Source organism: Salvelinus fontinalis, chromosome 26 (assembly GCF_029448725.1).
Source record: "Salvelinus fontinalis isolate EN_2023a chromosome 26, ASM2944872v1, whole genome shotgun sequence".
NCBI classification, from domain to species: Eukaryota; Metazoa; Chordata; class Actinopteri; order Salmoniformes; family Salmonidae; genus Salvelinus; species Salvelinus fontinalis.
In genome coordinates, this window is record NC_074690.1 from 42,560,197 (window position 1) to 42,584,537 (window position 24,341).

The following is a 24,341-nucleotide window of genomic DNA, read 5'->3' on the forward strand; positions in this document are numbered from 1 at the left end:
CAACTAGTCAACCGTAGACGACCATGGATGTGTCTCACAGAAACATAATTTACATAACTATATATTAATCTCCCTCTCCTGTCCCCAAGCATGGAGACCCCCAGTGTCCCCCGGCTGGCGAAGCTGTCATCAAGGGGTCGTCCTCCAAAACAGGCCCACCCCCAGGAGACTGGCAGGACCACAGCCGCAGCCCCTGAGAACAACAAACACAGTAAGTGACCTCTGATCACAACCATGCACAGTCACTGTACTGTGTATGTGCTTTGATTCAGCGCAGCTCTCATGAGAGCGGTTGGATGGGAGAAGGGCGTTCATTGACAGGCCCGAGTTGGGCGGTAAAAAGGGCTGAGTTGACAGGAAAAAAAGGAGGAACGTGGAACATACTATGAGTAAATATGGAGTGGGGGATTGAACAAGCCTTCTGGGACATCTGATGGAGGATAAGAAGGTGCACAAAGAAAAAACAGGAGAAAAGAGGAACATGTTTTTAGTGAATATGGAATAGAGGATCTCACAGAACATTTGGAAGGGCTATAGAAAGAAATTGAACGTGAGGATGAAGTACCTGCGGTGAGCACCGACGAGTTCAAGCCTTGTCCTGGTGATGACACGGATGATTCTGGTCCAGTGGGAGTGAGATTTGTGGAGAGAATGGATCCTTGTATTCTGGCTGATCCGTATGTGGTGTCAGGTTTGGTGGAGAAGAGATTGGGAACTGTTGAGTTGGTGGAAGTAACTCGGGAAGTGAACTTGTGAGGATTTATTGTGTTTCTTCTGTCCAGAGGGAGAGGGCGCGCTGTACCACACGACTAGGGACAAGAACTGTGAATTGCTCTCCGGCGCAGGGCGTTGTTGAAACGAGTGGTAACGGGGGTGTCTAAGTGTTGAGGAGGATCAGCGGAAATGTAAGATTCCTGGTGTCAGTGCAGCCCGCCGTTTGGTGCGACGCAGACCCAGTGGTGAGCGTGGTGAAACGGAGAAGACATTGTCTGTCTTGCTGATGTTTTGATGCAGAGTCTTTGCCCGACGAGGTCAAGTTAGGATCTGTCAGTTATCCCTTGAGAGATTTTGTTCCCGAAAATACTACTGTGTTTTAGGTGCCAAGCTTATGGTCATGTTCCAGGAGTGTGTAGGAGGAGGATTCTTAGATGTGAGAAGTGTGCAGGAGGGCATGAGACAAAGAATGATGTAGTATCTGTGGAGATAGTTGTGTGTGTTAGATGTGGGGTTACCCATGTGGCTGGAGATCGGAGATGTCTGGTGAGAGAAAGGCAGGTTGAGGTTGCCAGGGTCAGAGTAGTATAGAAAGTGTTGTATGCTGAAGAGAGTGGTAGAGGAAGATGGGTACAGGGTGAGGGATCCTGAGAGGATTTCTGTGAGTGGCAGAGACCAATAGAGAGTGATGGGAATAATATGTGACCGTCCGGCTCCATTCGGTCTTATTTAGCAAAATTTGATTTTTTATTTTATTTTTTACATTGGATAAAAGTAGAGACTCTGAGCTACAAAATTGTATATCATACACTACAGGGAAAGTAATTTTGCTTTGAAAGTTGATAAACTTGTAAACTCACTTTTGAGAAAATGGCCTTTAAATCTTTTGGTACTACAACTGGAGAGCCCTTCTTTGTCTATACCCATTCAGCATCATTCGCACCCTCTTAAGCTTCAGCCTCACCCATCCTCTTTAAGGGTTGATCCGAGCGTTCTGTACTAACAGAAGTCAAGCACCCAAGCTAACCTGCTAACATTGGCTAGCTTGCTAGCTACTTCCAGACACATAATGAGAGAACACCCCACTCTGACCATTTTACTCACCCTAGCAGAGCTGGTTAGGCTGTTTTCATGTTATCCAGACGGTTGGGGACTGTAACTGTGCTGCTTGCAAGAATGTAATTACGCTTTTTTTGACGACGTTTACTAACATCGGCCATATTCAATGGATTACATTTTACATTACATTTAGCAGACGCTCTTATCCAGAGCGACTTACAAATTGGTGCATTCACCTTATGATATCCAGTGGAACAACCACTTAACAATAGTGCATCTAACTCTTTTAAGGGGGGGGGGGGGGGGTTAGAGGGAATTACTTTATCTTATCCTAGGTATTCCTAAAAGAGGTGGGGTTTCAGGTGTCTCCGGAAGGTGGTGATTGACTCCGCTGACCTGGCGTCGTGAGGGAGTTTGTTCCACCATTGGGGTGCCAGAGCAGCGAACAGTTTTGACTGGGCTGAGCGGGAACTGTACTTCCTCAGAGGTAGGGAGGCGAGCAGGCCAGAGGTGGATGAACGCAGTGGCCTTGTTTGGGTGTAGGGCCTGATCAGAGCCTGAAGGTACGGAGGTGCCGTTCCCCTCACAGCTCCGTAGGCAAGCACCATGGTCTTGTAGCGGATGCGAGTTTCAACTGGAAGCCAGTGGAGAGAGCGGAGGAGCGGGGTGACGTGAGAGAACTTGGGAAAGTTGAACACCAGACGGGCTGCGGCGTTCTGGATGAGTTGTAGGGGTTTAATGGCACAGGCAGGGAGCCCAGCCAACAGCGAGTTGCAGTAATCCAGACGGGAGATGACAAGTGCCTGGATTAGGACCTGCGCCGCTTCCTGCGTGAGGCAGGGTCGTACTCTGCGAATGTTGTAGAGCAGGGGTGTCAAACTCATTCCACGGAGGGCCTAGTGTCTGCAGGTTTTTGGTTTTTCCTTTCAATAAAGCCCTAGACAACCAGGTGTGGGGAGTTCCTAACTAATTAGTGATGTTAATTCATCAATCAAGTATAAGGGAGGAGCGAAAACCCGCAGACACTTGGCCCCCCGTGGAATGAGTTTGACACCTGTGTTGTAGAGCATGAACCTACAGGAACGGGTCACCGCCTTGATGTTAGTTGAGAACGACAGGGTGTTGTCCAGGATCACGCCAAGGTTCTTAGCACTCTGGGAGGAGGACACAATGGAGTTGTCAACCGTGATGGCGAGATCATGGAACGGGCAGTCCTTCCCCGGGAGGAAGAGCAGCTCCGTCTTGCCGAGGTTCAGCTTGAGGTGGTGATCCGTCATCCACACTGATATGTCTGCCAGACATGCAGAGATGCGATTCACCACCTGGTTATCAGAGGGGGGAAAGGAGAAGATTAATTGTGTGTCGTCTGCATAGCAATGATAGGAGAGACCATGTGAGGATATGACAGAGCCAAGTGACTTGGTGTATAGCGAGAATAGGAGAGGGCCTAGAACAGAGCCCTGGGGGACACCAGTGGTGAGAGCACGTGGTGCGGAGACAGATTCTCGCCACGCCACCTGGTAGGAGCGACCTGTCAGGTAGGACGCAATCCAAGTGTGGGCCGCGCCGGAGATGCCCAGCTCGGAGAGGGTGGAGAGGAGGATCTGATGGTTCACAGTATCAAAGGCAGCCGATAGGTCTAGAAGGATGAGAGCAGAGGAGAGAGAGTTAGCTTTAGCAGTGCGGAGCGCCTCCGTGACACAGAGAAGAGCAGTCTCAGTTGAATGACTAGTCTTGAAACCTGACTGATTTGGATCAAGAAGGTCATTCTGAGAGAGATAGCAGGAGAGCTGGCCAAGGACGGCACGTTCAAGAGTTTTGGAGAGAAAAGAAAGAAGGGATACTGGTCAATGGATGTTGAGCGTTTGTAAATTCATCAGTTATTCTGCACTATGGTACACTCAGACGAGGGCTCTGAAATTGGCGTAGATGGTCAGACTGAATTTACGAGTGCACCCGAAATAGTTACTTGCATAGTGGAGTCTTGTTAAGACATGTAGCTAACTGGCTAGGTAAACAATGAACCATAATCCCAACTCATGACGTTACTACCCTGCATGAATCTGCAGGTAGCTAACCAACGAGGTTCAATGTTAGCTTGCTAACATTAGGCTATGGCTAGCTAAGCAAATGGCTCTGAGATACGAATAATAAGGTCATACATGTAACATTAGCTAATGTTAGCTAGCTAGATAGGTAAACGATGAACCATAATCCCAACTCATGACATTACTACCCTGCATTAATCTGCATGTAGCTAACCAACTAGGTTCAACGTTAGCTAGCTAACATTAGGCTATAGCTAGCTAAGCAAATGGCTCTGAGATACAAATAATAAGATGCATGTAAAATTAGCTAGCGAGCCAGGCAGCTAACGTTAGCTAGCCAGCTAGGTAAACAATGAACCATAATCACAACTCATGACGTTACTACCCTGCATGAATCTGCAGGTAGATAACCAACCAGGTTCAATGTTAGCTAGCTAACATTAGGCTATAGCTAACCAAGCAAATAGCTCTGAGATATGAAAAATAAGATACATGAAGCGTTAGCTAGCGAGCCAGCCAGCTAAAGTTAGCTAGCTTGATAAACAATGAACCATAATCCCATCTCATGACGTTACTACCCTGCATGAATCTGCAGATAGCTAACCAACCAGGTTCAATGTTAGCTAGCATTAGACTATAGCTAGCCATGCAAATGGCTCTTCCTGTTAAAATTAGGAATGTGTAATATCTAAAAATGTAGCTAGCTAGACTATCTTAACCGTATAGATAATTCATGGATCAGCGCACCTGTCGGGATGCCATATTTGCCCTTTTTGTTTGAAGATGTAATCCGAAGACAGGTGTTCTCCTTATCTATCATATTCGAATTCCACTGATTTCAAAACTCGGTCCTCGGTCGTCCAGAAACACTTATGCAGTTTTAATACATTATACTTTTTTTTTTAAAGTCGTGTTAGACTGGATTACCTAGACATACTGACCAGCTCAAATAGACAGAAGCAGGCTATATGGCAGACCAATCCAAACGCATCTCTCGGCATGTCCAGCCCACTCATTATCTCAGCCAATCATGGCTAGTGGGAAGGTTGGTGGCTTTTTTCTGTGGCTAAACCAACTAGGCTCGTAATTTAACGATTGTATTCGTATTTACAGATGGCATACAAGTTTGTTATTAAGGCACATGAAAGTTTATGTTTGAGAAGGCATTTCTGCCCAAAAAAACGCAATTTGATAAAAGTTTACGTTCAAACGGTTCTCCTGTGAAGTAGTGACCCGCAACTTACATCTAGGTTCCTGAAAAGGGCCACATATGTGCTGCAGTAAGGTGGGTTTCTTAGCATTCATAGCCTTGGTTGTCAACTGTACTGCGGAAATGGAACGTAAGTCACAGAACATAGAGGTTGTGGTGGCAGCCGCAGAGAAGTACTTGGGATTGCGAGGTTTTACTGCAGAAGAGTTGCAGGGGGTGTTGACTGGTAGAGTTGTGTCCTCCCAGACTGTTGGCCTGGAGTAGGATTAGTGAGGGTTAAATGGCGGAATGGGGTGGTGTTTTTGTTTGTTAGGACTAATAGTTGGCAGGGTAATTTTCCTTCTTCCCAATTTTGTGCTATCGTATCACAAAGTATAATGGGTTGTACTGTAGGTGGCGGCAATTCACCAATAAGTGTAGTCTGCCATTAAACCTTAAAGAAGACAGTTCTCATGTGAAAGGGTCCTGCTCAGGATGTACAGTTTCATGTTGTTACCCCCCCCCCCCCCCCATTATACATATTGTTGATTTGAATGTGTTCGGATATGTTATATAGCTAGTTATTTAGAAGTGCTAATACATTTATACAGTTGTTGACCACAAGTGAAGTCACAACATTTTTGTTCACGTGGGTCCTATTTGGATATTCTATCAGTCAGTAACCTATCCAAACATACCAACAAAACTGTCATAGCTAGCAATAATTGACTTCAGTAAAAAATTCAAGCCGTTTGGATAGTGAGCAAGTCTGGATGGGAGTAGACTGTGGAATCTAATAAATCAGAAGATCATGATGACCGCTAATACAATAAGACATACTTGGAAAACCAGGCCTTCTCTAATCTGAACCAGTTGATTGGTTGCTACAACACAGTGTCTCAGGCCAGACCAATGAGAGTCCACCAGGTTTAGCCTCCTACACGTCCTAGGAACATTTCATTTCTGGGTTAGTAATATTTAGCTATGTAACGTTACTGTGGATGTGAACGTTTTAACCGTTGTGTGTGTGTGTGTGTGTGAGCATGCTCCTCATTATGTCTGACTGCTGTTTGCCATAGTGAGAGGTCTAATTTTGCAGGACAGATTTTACAATTGAAGAAAGAAAAGGGAAAAATTGTTTCCCTGTGTATATGTGTGTGTGTTGTTAACTTCAGCCAAAGCATTACTAAAAAAATGGAAAGCATGACAATAAAGTAGTGTATGGTCTTGGGTAGTATGCACTTACGTTAGTGTTAGTGATGGCATGGAAGCAGGGCATTTAGTGGGGAGTGTGTGTGTGCGTTCGTGTTGCGTGTTTTTTCAGGCTTGGGCGATATACCGTATACTGGGGGGGGGCAGCATTCTTTTAACTATAAGTTAAGTACAACTATAAGTTTTCTAAAATGTGTCAAATGATATCAGCTCAGGGCTCCCGCTATGCATTTGGTTTGCTAACTTGCTAGCTAAGTGTCTAGATGTCAAGATCAAGCTTCTTGGCTTACAACAGAGACATTCAATCCTCTCCTGGATCAAGATCCCTGTTGTCTAAGTTGTTTGTGCGCCCCTTGTGTGCACATTGGGTTATACGTTTGGTAATGACGGCGTGTGTGTCATGAGAATGAGGCTGTATGTCCTTACCCCCTCCTCCCTGGAAATATAATGTATACTAAAATGAGCAGTGAATACAAATGATGGTTATGAAACTCAGCAAAAAAAGAAACGTCCCTTTTTCAGGACCCTGACTTTCAAAGATCATTTGTAAAAATCCAAATAACTTCACAGATCTTCATTGTAAAGGGCTTAAACACTGTTTCCCATGTTTGTTCATTGAACCATAAAAAATTAATGAACATGCACCTGTGGAACGGTTGTTAAGACACTAACAGCTTACTAACAGACACTAACAGCGAGCAATTAAGGTCACAGTTATGAAAATTTAGGACACTATAGAGGCCTTTCTACTGACTCTGAAAAACACCAAAAGAAAGATGCCCAGGGTGAACATGCCTTAGGCATGCTGCAAGGAGGCATGAGGACTGCAAATGTGGCCAGGGCAATAAATTGCAATGTTGGTACTGTGAGACGCCTAAGACAGCGCTACAGGGAGACAGGACGGACAGCTGATCGTCCTCGCAGTGGCAGACCACATGTAACAACACCTGCACAGGATCGGTACATCCGAACATCACACCTGTGGGACAGGTACAGTATGGCAACAACAACTGCCTGAGTTACACCAGGAAAGCACAATCCCTCCATCAGTGGTCAGACTGTCCGCAATAGGCTGACAGAGGCTGGACTGAGGGCTTGTAGGCCTGTTGTAAGGCAGGTCCTCACCAGACATCACCGGCAACAATGTCGCCTATGGGCACAAACCCAAGATTGCTGGACAAGACAGGACTGGCAAAAAGTGCTCTTCACTGACGAGTCGTGGCTTTGTCTCACCAGGGGTGAGGGTCGTAAAGATTCGCGTTTATCGTAGAAGGAATGAGCATTACACCGAGGCCTGTGCTCTGGAGCGGGATCGATTTGGAGGTGAAGGGTCCGTCATGGTCTGGGGCTGTGTGTCACAGCATCATCGGACTGAGCTTGTTGTCACTGCAGGTAATCTCAACGCTATGCGTGACAGGGAAGACATCCTCCTCCCTCATGTCATAACCTTCCTACTGGTTCATCCTGACATGACCATCCAGCATGACAATGCCATCAGCCATACTGCTCGTTCTGTGCGTGATTTCCTGCAAGACAGGAATGTCAATGTTCTGCCATGGCCAGCGAAGAGCCCGGATCTCAAACCCATTGAGCACGTCTGGGACCAGTTGGATCGGAGGTTGAGGGCTAGGGCCATTCCCCTCAGAAATGTCCGGGAACTTGCAGGTGCCTTGGTGGAAGAGTGGGGTAATGTATCACAGCAAGAATGGGCAAATCTGGTGCAGTCCATGAGGAGGAGATGCACTGCAGTACTTAATGCAGCTGGTGGCCACACCAGATACTGACTGTTACTTTTGATTTTGATCCCCCTTTGTTCAGGGACACATTATTCCATTTCTGTTAGTCACATGTCTGTGGAACTTGTTCAGTTTATGTCTCAGTTGTTGAATCTTATGTTCATACAACTATTTACACATGTTAAGTTTGCTGAAAATAAACGCAGTTGACAGTGAGTTTATATGTTGCCTAACTTACTTAGTTGCTTTACTGAGTCAACCAGAGTGGATTTGATTCATTTTTTAAATAGTTTTTATCCTTTAACAAGAGAAGTCAAATTGAAATGTACATCTTTTTTTCAAATGAGCCCTGACCAAGAGAGCAGCATACATATAGTAACACACAACACAACATAAACATAACAATGAATGGACGTTAAAACAGTAGAAAGTGCATAAGAGAGCTTATAAGAGCAGGTTACACTTGTGGCTATGTGTAGGGTCAGGACTCATGAGTTTCATGTCCACGTCCAGGAATATAACCCTGGGCCCTTGCTGTAGTTTATAACTAGTTCCCAGAGTTTGACCAGGAATATAACCCTGGGCCTTGTTGTAGTTTATAACTAGTTCCCAGATTTTGACCAGGAATATAACCCTGGGCCTTGTTGTAGTTTATAACTAGTTCCCAGATTTTGACCAGGAATATAACCCTGGGCCTTGTTGTAGTTTATAACTAGTTCCCAGATTTTGACCAGGAATATAACCCTGGGCCTTGTTGTAGTTTATAACTAGTTCCCAGCGTTTGTCCTGGTCAGGTCACATGGTCAGGAAACATTCCTGACCCGTTGTTATATGTTATGCACTGTTCTGTTTCTCTAACTCTCCCGTGACTGGTTAGTTAATGTTTAACTTCCTTTGGCTGGACGAATGGGAACTGACACACCAGTTGACTGATGGAGACCCGGAATGTTCTCAGTACTCAGCGTGCCATGGGTTATACAATCCTATCTTTATTGCTCATTAAACATCTGCATATAAATCACACACGGCTCTATTTTAACAAACCTAACGCAATGGTGAATCTAAGCGCTGGCGTTAGCTCTATAGTTCCAGGGGTGGGTCAAAAATATTTTAGCTATTTTCACAGCTGTTATTTATGAGCACAAAAGCTGGTGGTGGCTCGAAAAGGCTGGGTTTTGATGAGTAAACAAGTTGTAGGTGTAACGAGGGCTTGGCCACGAACATAGTAGCCTCGCCTTGCGCTCCTTACAGGTTTCTACTTTTCCTAGTATTTTTTTTCTAGTGTTTTTGTCAAATGTTCTTACTCAGTTTGTTTCTTGCTTTACTTGATACATCTGGTAGAACTATTGGAATATGAATCCGAGCACTCACCGTCCATCCAACATTCCCGAATTCCCAGAGATGGTGAAACAATGGTCCAGCCTCTTTGTTGAGGCACCCGATGGCCTTGGAGTCCTACTGGAGAGAAGGAAATGAAGATGCCGATGGAGAGGTACATGTAGAGGGGTCTCAGTGAGATTGAGACGCCGAGCGACGGGTCCTCCATTACCGAGCATACTACTCGATGTTGAATCACTAGTGAATAAACTTGACAAACTCAGAGCGAGGATCTCCTTCTAGAAGGACATCAGATTCTGCTACATGCTCTGGTTTTCTGATAATTTCCTTTCCTCAGACATCCAAACAGATTATATACAACCAGTAGGGTATACAGTTGCTTTATTACCAATAACAAGTGGTGCGATGGGGGAAACGTACAGGAACTTGCGAGCTTCTGCGCTCCGGACTTGGAATACTTGGTCATCAAATGTCGCCCTTTTAACTTTCCGAGAGTTCTCAGGGATTATCGCCACGGCTGTGCACAACCCGCCCCAGGCTGACCCAAAAATGCTCTCAAAGATCTTCTTTGGGCCGTGAACAAACTGGAGACCGCATACTTGGAGGCAGCGTTCATTGTCACGGGGGGACACTAACAAAAGTAATTTGAGGTCCGTACTCCCCAACTACTATAAACACATTGACTGTCTAACTCCGAAATTCTACACTTGACCACTGCTATACACCTTTTTGACAGGTGTTTAAAACTTCTTGTCAATAGGGGGGCGCCATTTCGACTTTGTAAAAATTCGTTCCCAAATTAAAATGCCTCGTACTCAATTCTTGCTCGTACAATATGCATATTATTATTACTATTGGATAGAAAACACTCTCTAGTTTCTAAAACTGTTTGAATTATATCTGTGAGTAAAACAGAACTCAAGTTGCAGCTAACTTCCTGTCAGGAAGTGAGAAATCTGAAATCGGGCACTCTGTTCCAGGGTCAGTTTATTCATTTGCATGTAATCTATGAGTCGACATGCACTGCATACGATTTCCCCTAGATGTCAGTAAACAGTGAGAATTGGAATGGTGTTGCTAGGCAGATCTGAGGCCATATAAAGGCTCTTGGAACCGGGGGTGCACTCTTTTCAACGTTCGTCATGGCGCAAGACAGACCTCAGGATGGCATTCTGAAAAACTCTCGTTATAGGCCTGAGATATATCCGGCTCTGATTTTATTCGTTATAGGTGTTAAAAACATCATAATGTAGTTATTTTAAACCAAGTTATATCAGTTTATATCAGTATATTGTGATTTTTGGAATTTTCTTTGTGAATTCTTTGTGCTGCGTTATGAAGACTTGGACACGTCTGGGCCACATAGCTAATGTTTGCTGCTAATTCCTAAGTTGAAGACGACAATCTACAACTGAGCAACGATGATTCTGGACAAAGGACAACTTGCACAAGATTCTGATGGAAGCTCATCAAAAAGTAAGAACTATTTATGATGTTAATTCGTTGTTCTGTTGAAAAATGTAAAACTACGCCATTAATTTCGGTGCGGTCTCGCTTTAACGCACGCTGTATGTCTTAGTAACATTAATTTTAAAAATCTAACACAGCGGTTGCATTAAGAACTAATGTATCTTTCATTTGCTGTCCAACCTGTATTTTTTTAGTCAAGTTTATGATTAGTTATTGATTAGATTAGGTGCCTCTCCCAAGATTTCTCCCGACATTTTGTTGGCAGCTTGGCTACTATTCTCATTGTATAACCACGATTTGTGCCGCTAAATATGCACATTTTCGAACAAACAATATATGTATTGTGTTATAAGACTATCATCTGATGAAGTTTTGAGAAGGTTAGTGAAAAATAACGCTAAATTGTGTTTTCGCTGTAAAACACTTAAAGAATCTGAAATATTGTCTGAATTCACAAGATCTTTGTCTTTCATTTGCTGTACGCTGTGTATTTTTCATAAATGTTTTATGATGAGTATTTAGGTAATTCACGTTGCTCTCTGTAGTTATTCTAGTTGCTTTGGTGAGAGTTGTGATGGTGGCTGCAATGTAAAACTATGATTTATACCTGAAATATGCAAATTTTTCGAACAAAACATATGCTATACAATAAATATGTTATCAGACTGTCATCTGATGAAGTTGTTTCTTGGTTAGTGACTATTTATATCTTTATTTGGTCGAATTTGTGATAGCTACCTATGCAGGAAAAAAATGGTGGGGAAAAAAAGTTGTGTCTTTTGCTATGGTGGTTAGCTAATAGAAATACATATTTTGTCTTCCCTGTAAAACATTTTAAAAATCAGAAATGATGGCTGGATTCACAAGATGTGTATCTTTCATTTGGTGTCTTGGACTTGTGATTTCATGAACATTTTATTATATGATATACCTGTAGCTTTAGGCTAGGCTATGCTAGTCAGTTTTTTTGATGGGGGGGATCCCGGATCCGGGTTTGTGACTCGTCAGAGGTTTAAGGCCCTTTCCCGTCCTCCTTTTGCCAAATCTGACCACAACTCCATTTTTCTCCTCCCCGCCTACAGACTCGTGGGAAGTTTCGGTGGTCAGGTCGGTACTACGCTGGTTTGACCAATTAGAATCAATGCTCCGAGACTGCTTTGATCACATGGACTGGAATATATTTCAGGGCATAACATCATTTGAATATGCCGACTCAGTCACCAGATTCATAAAAAAATGTGATATCAATGTCTTTCAAAACTTACCCAAATCAAAAACCGGGGATTGATTGCAGCCTTGTTAGGAAACTGAAGGAGAGAGATGCTGCTTATAAACACGGCAAGGAGACTGGGAACAATTGTATCGTTAAACAGTACGAATACAACCGACAGTACGTAGATCGATCAAGATGGCAAGACATTGTAAGAATTAAGGGCAAAGTGTACGAGCAATTCAGCGGGTCGGACACGAAGCATATGTGGCAGGGACTTTTAACGATCAGGGGCTTCGAGACAACTTTTTCTCCCGCTTCGAGCCTAACTACTGAGTTGCTTAGGAGAGACTGAGGGCAATGAGGTTACGTGCTTACGGTCACCACGGAGGATGTATGTAAATCATTCAACCGTGTTAACCCTCGCAAGGCTGCCGGCCCTCAGAGCATGTGCAGACCAACTAGCTGTTGAGTTTCAGACATTTTCAATCTCTCTCTAGCTCAAGCTGTTATCCTAAACTGCTTCAAGATGTCCACTTTCATCCCGTGCCTACCGACCCATAGCACTCACGTCTGTCATCATGAAGTGCTTCGAGAGGCTAATCAAAGACCACCTTCTCGACACACTCAACCCGCTCCAATTCGCCTACCACCCTAACAGATTGACGGATGACGCAATCGCCATTCCACTGCACACTGCCCTCACCCACCTGGACAAGAGGAACGCATATTTGTTCATCGACCTTCAATACCATAGTGCCATCTAAGCTCATTAAAAAACTCCCAACCCTGGAAATGAACACCCTATGCAACAAGGTCCTGAACTTCCTGGACAGGGCGCCCCCGATAAGGAAGGTAGGCAACGTTACCTCCTCCACCCTGATCCTCAACACGGGGGCCCCACAAGGGTGCGTCCTCAGTTCCCTCTTAAACTCCTTGTTTACCCACGACTGTCCCGAGGGCCCTCGCAGTGTTCTACAGGAGCACTATTGAAAGCATTCGGTCAGGCTGCATCACAGCCTTGTACGTCAGCTCCACCGCCGCTGACCACAAGGCTCTACAGAGGGTGGTACTCTCAGTCGAATGCACCATTGGGTGCTCACTGCTTGCCCTCCAGGACACCAGGTGTTACAGGAAGGCCAAGAAGATCATCAAGGACCTCAGCCAACCGAGCCAAGGCCTGTTCTCCCCGCTTCCATCACTCAGATGCGGATATTATAGGAGTATCATGGCAAAACTGGTCAGACTGGTCAATAGTTTCTACCCCCAGACCATTAGGCTGCGGAATAGCACCTAGGCAGCTACCTGCACTCCTGTCCCCTTCCTACCCCCTGGACTTCATACTCCTCCCCACTTGCTGCTCCCCCTATGGATATTCTACCACTACCCCACCTCCCCCTCCCAAATTACCCTGCGCCCACCCCTCAATGGACATTTATCTTTGTTACAGTTGAAAAAATGTATCTATACACTCACCGGACAGTTTTAGGTACAGCCATCTAGTACCGGGTTGAACCCCCCTTTCCCTCCAGAACAGCCTGAATTTTTCGGAGCATGGATTCTACAAGTCGGAAACGTTCCACAGGGATGTTGGTCCTTGCTGACGCGATGACATCAAGTAGTTGCTGCAGATTAGACAAAGGTACACCACTGCCACCAGCTTGTACCGTTGACCACAGGTAGGATGGGTCTATGGACTCAAGCTGCTTATGCCAAATCCTGACTCTGCCATCAACATGAGGCAACAGGAACTTGGATTCGTCAGACCAGGTGTTGTTTTTTCACTCAGCGTTGGTAATCGCATGCCCCCTGGAGCTGCTTCTTCTTATTTTGAACTGATAGGAGTTCAATCTAGTATGGTCGTCTGCTGTAATAGCCGATCCGTGACAAGGATTGATGAGTTGTGCATCCCAAGATGGCGTTCCCCAAACCACTGTTGTACTGTGCTGCTATTTGTCTGTTTGTGGCCCGCTTGTTAGCTTGCCCGATTTTGACATTATCCTTCGACCTCTCTCATCAACAAGCTGTTGTGGACCACAGAACTGCCACTGACTGGATATTTTTAGTTTGTCGCAGCATTCTCGGAAAACCCAAGACACTGTCGTGCATGAAAAGCCCAGGAGGGCAGCCGTTTCTGAGATACTGGATCTGGCGTGCCTGGCACTGACGATCATACCACGCTTAAAGTAGTTTAGGTCAGTAATTTTACCCATTCTAATATTTAATCGAACAGTAACTGAATGCCTCGATGAATGTCTGCCTGCTTTGTGAAGAAATCCACAGCCACGTGACTCTGTAGGAGCAATACATTTTTGTGAACGTGGTGGTGTACCTAATAAAATGGTCAACGAGTGTACACTACCGGTCAAAAGTTTTAAAACACCTACTCATTCAAGGGTTTTTCTTAATTTTTAATTATCTACAGTCGTGGCAAAAGGTTTTGAAGAATGACACAAATATTAATGTCCACAAAGTTTGCTGCTTCAATGTCTTTAGATATTTTTGTCAGATGTTACTATGGAATACTGAAGTATTATTACAAGCATTTCATAAGTGTCAACGGCTTTTATTGACAATTACATGAAGTTGATGCAAAGAGTCAATATTTGCAGTGTTGACCCTTCTTTTTCAAGACCTCTGCAATCCGTCCTGGCATGCTGTCAGCTAACTTCTGGGCCACATCCTGACTGATGGCAGCCCATTCTTGCATAATCAATGCTTGGAGTTTGTCAGAATTTGTGGGTTTTTGTTTGTCCATCCGCCTCTTTGAGGATTGACCACAAGTTCTCAATTGGATTAAGGTCTGGGGAGTTTCCTGGCCATGGACCCAAAATATCAATGTTTTGTTCCCCGAGCCACTTAGTTATCACTTTTGCCTTATGGCAAGGTGCTCCATCATGCTGGAAAAGGCATTGATCGTCTCCAAACTGTTCCTGGATGGTTGGGAGAAGTTGCTCTCAGAGGATGTGTTGGTACCATTCTTTATTCATGGCTGTGTTCTTAGGCAAATTTGTGAGTGAGCCCACTCCCTTGGCTGAGAAGCAACCGCACACATGAATGGTCTCAGGATGCTTTACTGTTGGCATGACACATGACTGATGGTAGCGCTGACCTTGTCTTCTCCGGACAAGCTTTTTTCCGGATGCCCCAAACAATCGGAAAGGGGATTCATCAGAGAAAATTACTTTACCCCAGTCCTCAGCAGTCCAATCCCTGTACCTTTTGCAGAATATCAGTCTGTCCCTGATGTTTTTCCTTGAGAGAAGTGGCTTCTTTGCTGCTCTTCTTGACACCAGGCCATCCTCCAAAAGTCTTCGCCTCACTGTGTGTGCAGATGCTGCCATTCCTGAGCAAGCTCTGAGCAAGCTCTGTACTGGTGGTGCCCCGATCCTGCAGCTGAAACAACTTTAGGAGACGGTCCTGGCGCTTGCTGGACTTTCTTGGGCGCCCTGAAGCCTTCTTCACAACAATTGAACCGCTCTCCTTGTAGTTCTTCATGATCCGATAAATGGTTGATTTAGGTGCAATCTTACTGGCAGCAATATCCTTGCCTGTGAAGCTCTTTTTGTGCAAAGCAATGATGACGGCACGTGTTTCCTTACCGGTAACCATGGCCGACAGAGGATGAACAATGATTCCAAGCACCACCCTCCTTTTGAAGCTTCCAGTCTGTTATTCAAACTCAATCAGCACGACAGAGTGATCTCCAGCCTTGTCCTCGTCAACACTCACACCTGTGTTAACTTCTTATGGCTGCAGAGGCAGTATTGAGTAGCTTGGATGAAAGTTGCACAGAGGTGTCCAGAGTAAACGGCCTGCTCCTCAGTCACAGTTGCTAATATATGCATATTATTATTAGTATTGGATAGAAAACACTCTGACGTTTCTAAAACTGTTTGAATTATGTATGTGAGTATAACAGAACTCATATGGCAGGCAAAAACCTGAGAAAAAATCCAAACAGGAAGTGGAAATTATTAGGCTGGTCGTTTTTCAACTCATCGCCTATTGAAAACACTAGGATATCAAATGAAAAGTATTTATATAGCCCTTCTTACATCAGCTGATATCTCAAAGTGCTGTACAGAAACCCAGCCTAAAACCCCAAACAGCAAGCAATGCAGGTGTAGAAGCACGGTGGCTAGGAAAAACTCCCTAGAAAGTGCCAGTGCCTCAGCCCCTGTAATAGGGTTAGAGGCAGAGAATCCCAGTGGAGAGAGGGGAACCGGCCAGGCAGAGACAGCAAGGGCGGTTCGTTGCTCCAGAGCTTTTCCGTTCACCTTCACACTCCTGGGCCAGACTACACTCAATCAAATGACCTACTGAAGAGATGAGTCTTAAGTAAAGACTTAAAGGTTGAGACCGAGTCTGCATCTCTCACATGGGTAGGCAGACCATTCCATAAAAATGAAGCTCTATAGGAGAAGGTCCTGCCTCCAGCTGTTTGCTTAGAAATTCTAGGGACAATTAGGGGTCCTGCGTCTTGTGACCGTAGCCTACTTGTAGGTATGTACGGCAGGACCAAATAGGAAAGATGGGTAGGAGCAACTTTATGTAATGCTTTGTAGGTTAGCAGTAAAACCTTGAAATCAGCCCTTGCCTTAACAGGAAGCCAGTGTAGGGAGGCTAGCACTGGAGTAATATGATAAAAATGTATCGTTCTAGTCAGGATTCTAGCAGCCGTATTTAGCACTAACTGAAGTATTAGTGCTTTAGCCGGGAAGTAGAGCATTGCAGTAGTCTAACCTAGAAGTAGAAAATGCTTGGATTAATTTTTCTGTATAATTTTTGGACAGAAAGTTTCTGATTTTTGCAATGTTACGTAGATGGAAAAAAGCTGTCCTTGAAACAGTCTTGATATGTTCGTCAAAAGAGAGATCAGGGTCCAGAGTAACGCCGAGGTCCTTCAGTTTTATTTCAGACGACTGTACAACCATCAAGATTAATTGTCAGATTCAACAGAAGATGTTTGTTTCTTGGGACCTAGAACAAGCATCTCTGTTTTGTCCGAGTTTAAAAGTAGAACTTTTGTAGCCATCCACTTCCTTATGTCTGAAACACAGGCTTCTAGCGAGGGCAATTTTGGGGCTTCACCATGTTTCATTGAAATGTACAGCTGTGTGTCATCCGCATAGCAGTGAAAGTTAACATTATGTTTTCGAATGACATCCCCAATTGGTAAAATATATATAGTGAAAACAATAGTGGTCCTAAAACGGAACCTTGATGAACACCAAAATTTACAGTTGATTTGTCAGAGGACAAACCATTCACAGAGACAAACTGATATCTTTCCGACAGATAAGATCAAAACCAGGCCAGAACTTGTCCGTGTAGACCAATTTGGGTTTCCAATTTCTCCAAAAGAACGTGGTGATCGATGGTATCAAAAGCAGCACTAAGGTCTAGGAGCACGAGGACAGATGCAGATCCTTCGTCTGACGCCATTAAAAGGTCATTTACCACCTTCATAAGTGCAGTCTCGATGCTATGATGGGGTCTAAAACCAACTGAAGCATTTCATTTACGTTGTTTGTCTTCAGTGAATTTCTGCGCAACAGATTTTTCAATTTTTTTTGAGAGGAATGGAAGATTCGATATAGGCCGATTTTTAGTTTTTGATATTTTCTGGGTCAAGGTTTGGCTTTTTCAAGAGAGGCTTTATTACTGCCACTTTTAGTGACTTTGGTGCACATCCGGTGGATAGAGAGCCGTTTATTATGTTAGGAGGGCCAAGTACAGGTAGCAGCTCTTTCAGTAGTTTAGTTGGAATAGGGTCCAGAATGCAGCTTGAAGGTTTAGATGCCATGATTATTTTCATCATTGTGTCAAGAGATATAGTACTAAAACACTTGAGTTTCTCCCTTGATCCTAGGTCCTGGCAGAGTTGTGCAGACTCAGGACAACTGAGCTTTGGAGGAATACACAGATTTAAAGAGGAGTCTGTAATTTGCTTTCTAATCTTTTCCTCTAAGAAGTTCATGAATTTATTACTGCTGAAGTATCAAAAATACATTTTGGATTGTTCCTATTTTCCTCAATTAAGTTGTAAAAAAAATAGGATGATCGAGCAGCAGTGAGGGCTCTTCGATACTGCACGGTACTGTCTTTCCAAGCTAGTTGGAAGACTTCCAGTTTGGTGTGGCGCCATTTCCGTTCCAATTTTCTGGAATCTTGCTTCAGAGCTCGGATATTTTCTGTATACCAGGGAGCTAGTTTCTTATGACATGTTTTTAGGGGTGCAACTGCATCTAGGGTATTGCGCAAGGTTAAATTGAGTTCCTCAGTTAGGTGGTTAACTGATTTTTGTCCTCTGAAGTCTTTGGGTAGGCAGAAGGAGTCTGGAGGGGCATCAAGGAATCTTTGGGTCGTCTGAGAATTTATAGCATGACTTTTGATGCTCCTTGGTTGGGGTCTGAGCAAAAGGATGCTTTTTGAAGATATATTTTGATTTGTTTAACACTATGGTTACATGATTGTATTATTTCGTAGTTTTGATCTCTTCATCTATTATTCTACAATGTAGAATAGTAAAAACAAAGAAAAACCTTTGAATGAGTAGGCGTTCTAAAACTTTTTTCCGGTAGTGTATATTTATTAATTGTTTTTTCACTCACTTCCCCCCCTGCTGCTCCCCCCAAGAACACTTACCCTGTCCCCAATGGACATTTATCATTTCTACAGTTGTAAATGTGTATATTTATTTTTGTTTCATTCACTTCTCTTTGCTTTTGACCTGCACTGTTGGAGTCCGTAGCATAAGAATTTCACTGTACCCTGTGCATGTGACTAATATTCTCATGGAATTGATTCAAAAACTCTTAAATAGTTGCTATATCGGCTAATTGATCATTACGGCGTAGCTTGTTGCCCAGTAAAGGAGTGGGACAATTACCATGGAAGTAATGGTTGAGTCTTATTCGATGGATGTCAAATTATGCTCTCTGTCAGTTGCATAATTTTTTATAAAACCTTTGCGGCATCCCATAGAGTCCAAGGGTTGTTGACTGAATTTGTATTGATCATTATGAATTAATTTAGTTCAATATGAAATTGATCACAGAATGTAGGATTTTGTAGTATTGAAACGCCATCTTGTGGCTCTTTTAGCAGATTCTGACATTTTGAAGTTGGCACTAGTAAGCGTGATGGTCGGACAAGCTCATATGTCACGTTTTCTTGATGAAATAAAATAGAGGTGTAGATAAGTATAAAATAGATTTGTGTGAAAGATTTATACCTGTTTTAAGTAAAAAAGTGTACTCCTTTGCTTATGGATTTTGTGCCCGCCATGCATCAATGAGGTTGTAATCAGAGAGTATATGCTGGAGAGCCTTGGTTGCATGTGGATTGTAGTTTGTCTTATTACATTTGTCCCACATGTCATTCATGTCTGTCCCAATAACCAGATGGAAATTAGTTAATCAGAACAATATGCTGTTCAGAGAATCCAAAAATGGAGTATCATATGAATTTGGACCATACATATTAATAAATGAAATGCTCTTTCCACTATGGATACATTTCAGGAAATTGATTATGCGTTCTTGGTCTTCCCCTTTACCCAGGAAGGTAATTACTTCTGTACCATTATGATTACACCTTTAATTTTATTTGGGGCTGAGTGAAAAAGCAGAACGTTTTTACAAATAGTTCTTTATTTTATGTTTGTCCTTTTGAAGCAGGTGTGTTTCTTGTAACATTTTCTATATCAATATGGTTTCTTGCTTGGCTATCAAGACAGCTGGAACCTTTAATAGGTGGGTTTAGGCCTTTCAAAATCAAAGAGAGAATAGTTAGCGTTGCCATTGTTAGAAAAAGCTAAAGTACTATTAATGATGTAATTGTTATCTTTCGTGTTGTTAATGCCACGGATGTGAAACGAAAACAAAGGGATTCCCACCCATTGGTCGTTCCCCACCCAGAAATGCCTTCATGGTGACGAGCGGCGGCTATGCTTGGTTTTTAATTAAATGAAACGAAATGGGGGGGGGGGGATAAAACATGAGTTATGTTTCTAAATAACAAGGTTTACGGGCACATTAAAACACACCTCTTGTTCCAGGTGCAAATGGGCACTGTGCGTCACAGCTGGATAGGCAGCACTTCCATTTAATCCATGCCATAAACAACTAGTTGGTCTTGAATATCCCCTCCAGCACATACAGCAATTGTCACTTTAGTATGTGTTTATAAGGACACACCTCAGATATTGCCAACACTACCACCTCAGCGCAAGCATTTAAGACAGGTAAATTACGAATCCTGGCGCTAGGGTTTGAAAATTGGAGATCGGTGGCTTTAAGAGTGCTGGCTTGACACTAGCCGAGAATAGAGCCCTCAGGCTCAAACTATTGTGACAAGAGTCCCACACCTGGTTACCCCACATCACTGGGAATCAGAGCCAGAATGGGATAGAGAGGGAAGGAGGGAGGGAAAGAGAAGGGGTGGAAGCTCGCGACACTAGTGAGGTTCAGTTTAAGTATTTTTGATATGCAAAATGCGCTTATATCCGTAACTCTTGAGGTACTGTCTGACCTCTCAGATAGGATAAGAACAGTACATTCCTTCCAAATGACCATGGGTAAAAAAAGAAAGAAGAAGTTAAAAGGGTCATTTTAATTTCAGTTGTGGTCCTGTGAGGGAGAAGGCACACAAACTTGGCTGTGGTTCACTAGTAAGTAACAATGCTCTTCCAGTATGTGGCCTGTGTTGTTAGCATCCTGCTAGTGGTTATATATTGGTTATTTTATCGGCCTTTCAGCAACAGGCCTGGGTCCTGTGTTGGCTATGTCACTTATTGTGACTTGAAAGTACCCAGTGGGCTCCCGAGTGGTGAAGCGGTCTAAGGCACTGCTAGAGGCGTCACTACAGACCCTGGTTAGATTCCAGGCTGTATCACAACCGGCCTTGATTGGGAGTCCCATAGGGCGGCGCACAATTGGCCCAGTATCGTCCGGGTTTGCCCGGGGTAGGCCGTCATTGTAAATAAGAATTTGTTCTTAAGTTCTTAACCGACTTGCCGAGTTAAATAAAAGGTCAAATGAAAATAGTGTTACCACATGGTTTCTGTAGATGTCCTGTGAATACCAAGGGACATACAGTAGGACTGTAGAATAATACTGTATTAATGTCTTTAACACTGCTGAACACTGCTGTATACCGTAGCCAAGCCAATCGATCCCGTCTCCAGGTGGAGGTAAAGCGTCAAGTAAATGTCTGGAGGTGAAGGGGTTTATTGAACCTCATTATGCTCCTAACAGTGTTTCTATTGATCTCTCAGCTGTAGCTACTATAGTGGCTGTTCACAAACTGCTTATTGTCCCCAGACACTAGCCTGGATACACACTGAATTGGTACATTTCACTGATATTGTGAAGTGAATTAGAGCAGTTCGGATACAGGCTACCCGGACACACATTTTAGATTCTGTTGTCACATTTTATATACAGGTCAACAAATGTTTAGGACAAACCATCAGATAAGGTCATAAGGGCAGTATAGGGTGGGTGAGACATTCCATACACTTCCTATGTTTTCCCAGAGGCCCACTGGTTTTCCTCTTGTTTTTATACTGTACATGTACAACAAAGTGGGATTCATTTAGTAACAGAAGCAGCATGGTGCTCTGATCATTGAGAATAAGTGGTGTGGTTGGGTTGTCACTCGGCCATACCCGAAACGCAGCTAACAGGACAGGATGTGGTCAGAGAGGGTGTCTGTCTGGAATAGACTAGTGTGTGTGCCTGCATGCCAGAGTCATGGGAATAGGGTGTTAGGCAGGGAAAAGGGTAGCACCATTAGAGCTGTATGGCCAATACGATGATGACATGCTATCATAGGATTACCTCAAAAGGCAGAGTTTGCTTTTTGGAAAGTATTTTAACAGAGTCTCCTGACTATGGGATATAAGTTGCATTTAGGCACAGATCTAAGATCAGCTTTCCCTCACCAAATCCTAACCTTAACCATTAAAAAAACTGTCATTAGATCATGTCTAGGAGCCACATCACCCTACTTCTGGGCCCCAGAGCAGACAGTCTGTCCGTCTGGTACCCCCTGTGTGGTGGGACGCTGGTTATGCGGGGGTGGCAGTTCAACAGTGACAGGACTGTCAGGCTACCAACGGTGTAGACCCTCATCTCCAGCCCACCACACACAGCTCTCTTTCTGCCCCTTAATATTTCCCTCTCTCTTTCTCCCTGTGTCTCATTATCTCTCTTTCTACTCTCCCTCATCTATCCCAAAGCCTTTCTCCTCTCAACTCTCTTCCTGGTGAGAACACAAAGCTACAATCGATAGGAGTTATAGATTGGTAATGTTTGTTTTGGGGGAGAAATGTAATGGAAAACAGGAACATGGATCGGTGGCAGCTAGAAAGCCGGTGATGACGAATGCCGCCCGAACAAGAAGAGGCACCAACTTCGGCGGAAGTCATGACAGTTATTTTTCAAAATGTGGAAAAGGGGAAGGTGTCTGAAAACGTTCCGAATGCACTGTATTTCTGTCAGTGTATTTGAGAATTTTCAAATACTTTCCAAGTGTATTTCCAAGTACATTCAAATATTCAACTACTTGTCTTTTCAGAATGATATATGATAATGATAATAATAATATGCATATTGTACGAGCAAGAATAGAGTACGAGGCCATTTAAATTGGGCACGATTTTCCCCCAAAGTGTAAATAGCGCCCTCTATCCTCAACAGGTTAAGTGCCTTGCTCAAGGGCAGAACGACAGATATTTACCTTGTAGGCTCGGGAATTCAATCCAGCAACGCTCCTACCCGCCAGGCTACCTGCCGCCATTATGTAATAATATTTGTTTCAGTTGAAGTCGGAAGTTTACATACACTTAGGTTGGAGTCATTAAAACTAATTTTATCCTAGAGATTAACGTACTTTGGTGCGAAAAGTCCAAATCAATCCCAGAACAACAGCAAAGGACCTTGTGAAGATGCTGGAGGAAACTGGTACAAAAGTGTCTATATCCACAGAAAACAAGTCCTATATCTACATAATCTAAAAGGCCGCTCAGCAAGGAAGAAGCTACTGCTCCAAAACCGCCATAAAAAAAAAGACTACCATTTGCAACTGCACATGGGGCCAAAGATCGTACTTTTTGGAGAAATGTCCTCTGGTCTGATGAAACAAAAATAGAACTGTTTGGCCATAATGACCATCATTAAGTCTGGAGGAAAAAGGGGGACGCTTGCAAGCCGAAGAACACCTTCCCAACCGTGAAGCGGGGGTGGCAGCATCATGTTGTGGGGGTGCTTTGCTGCAAAGTCAAGGTATTGGAGTGGCCATCACAAACCCCTGACCTCAATCCTCTAGAAGATTTGTAGGCAGAACTGAAAAGTGTGTGTGAGCAAGGAGGCCTACAAACCTGACTTAGTTACACCAGCTCTGTCAGGAGGAATGGGCCAAAATTCACCCAACTTATTGTGGGAAGCTTGTGGAAGGTTACCTAAAATGTTTGACCCTAGTTAAACAATTTAAAGGCAATGCTACCAAATACTAATTGAGTATATGTAAACTTCTGACTGGGAATGTGATGAACAAAATAAAAGCTGAAATAAATCATTCTCTATACTATTTTTCTGACATTTCACATTCTTAAAAAAAGTGGTGATCCTAACTGACCTAAGACGGGGAAAGTTTACTAGGATTAAATGTCAGGAATTGTGAAAAACGGAGTTTAAATGTATTTGGCTAAGGTGTATGTAAACTTCCGACTTCTACTGTATGTATGTAATGAATAATAACCTGAACAACAGCTTGTTAAAGTCTTTTAGTCTTGATCCTAATAATCTAGTAGGCCTACTTGGTAAACAGTCTAGGAATTCCTTCTCTCTCAGAGCAATGTGTTTTTTTGTTGCTTCAACAGCTCCTAAGTGGCTCATAAGTAGAGTCCACAAAACACTGTAGGCTGATAGAATCAACAGAACTTAAATAAACCTTTTCTATCTTTCTAAACTTTAGAATGATGTGAGGCATACCAGGCAGTCTGTCATTGGAATAGAGTTCTCTAGAATCAATGTAGGTCCTAAGAGCCAATTCAGAATGCAGAAATCCTTGAGTTTTGGGTTTTCTGTTGATTTAGCCGTTTTTAGCGTGACATATCGTCTTTGGTAACAAGATACCCCCACAATGGAGCTTGGCTGTTTGTGGAGTCTTGGCTCAAATACAAATGCTTTGTAGTGAACTTTGTTCTATCGAATGGAGAAGTAACGTGTGTGTGTGTGTGAACTTAAGAGGGCCTTCAGCCAGAGAGGGAAAGGGAAAATTAATGTTTCTGGGCTACCTGAAGAGACTGTCTGAGCAGCTGTAATGATAGTGTGTTCCTACTGTCTGAAAACAGG

General features: G+C 43.6%; 1 protein-coding gene across 4 annotated transcripts in view; it reads left to right on the plus strand.

Moving 5' to 3' along the window:
* Nucleotides 1-24,341, plus strand: part of LOC129824387 (zinc finger protein 512B-like) — a 79,482-nt gene that overhangs the window by 14,365 nt on the left and 40,776 nt on the right. For all 4 annotated transcript variants that reach the window (XM_055883975.1, XM_055883977.1, XM_055883979.1 and 1 more), the window contains one exon: nt 90-211. In XM_055883975.1, the coding sequence (XP_055739950.1) occupies nt 90-211 (122 nt within the window). The remainder of the gene's footprint in view (nt 1-89; nt 212-24,341) is intronic.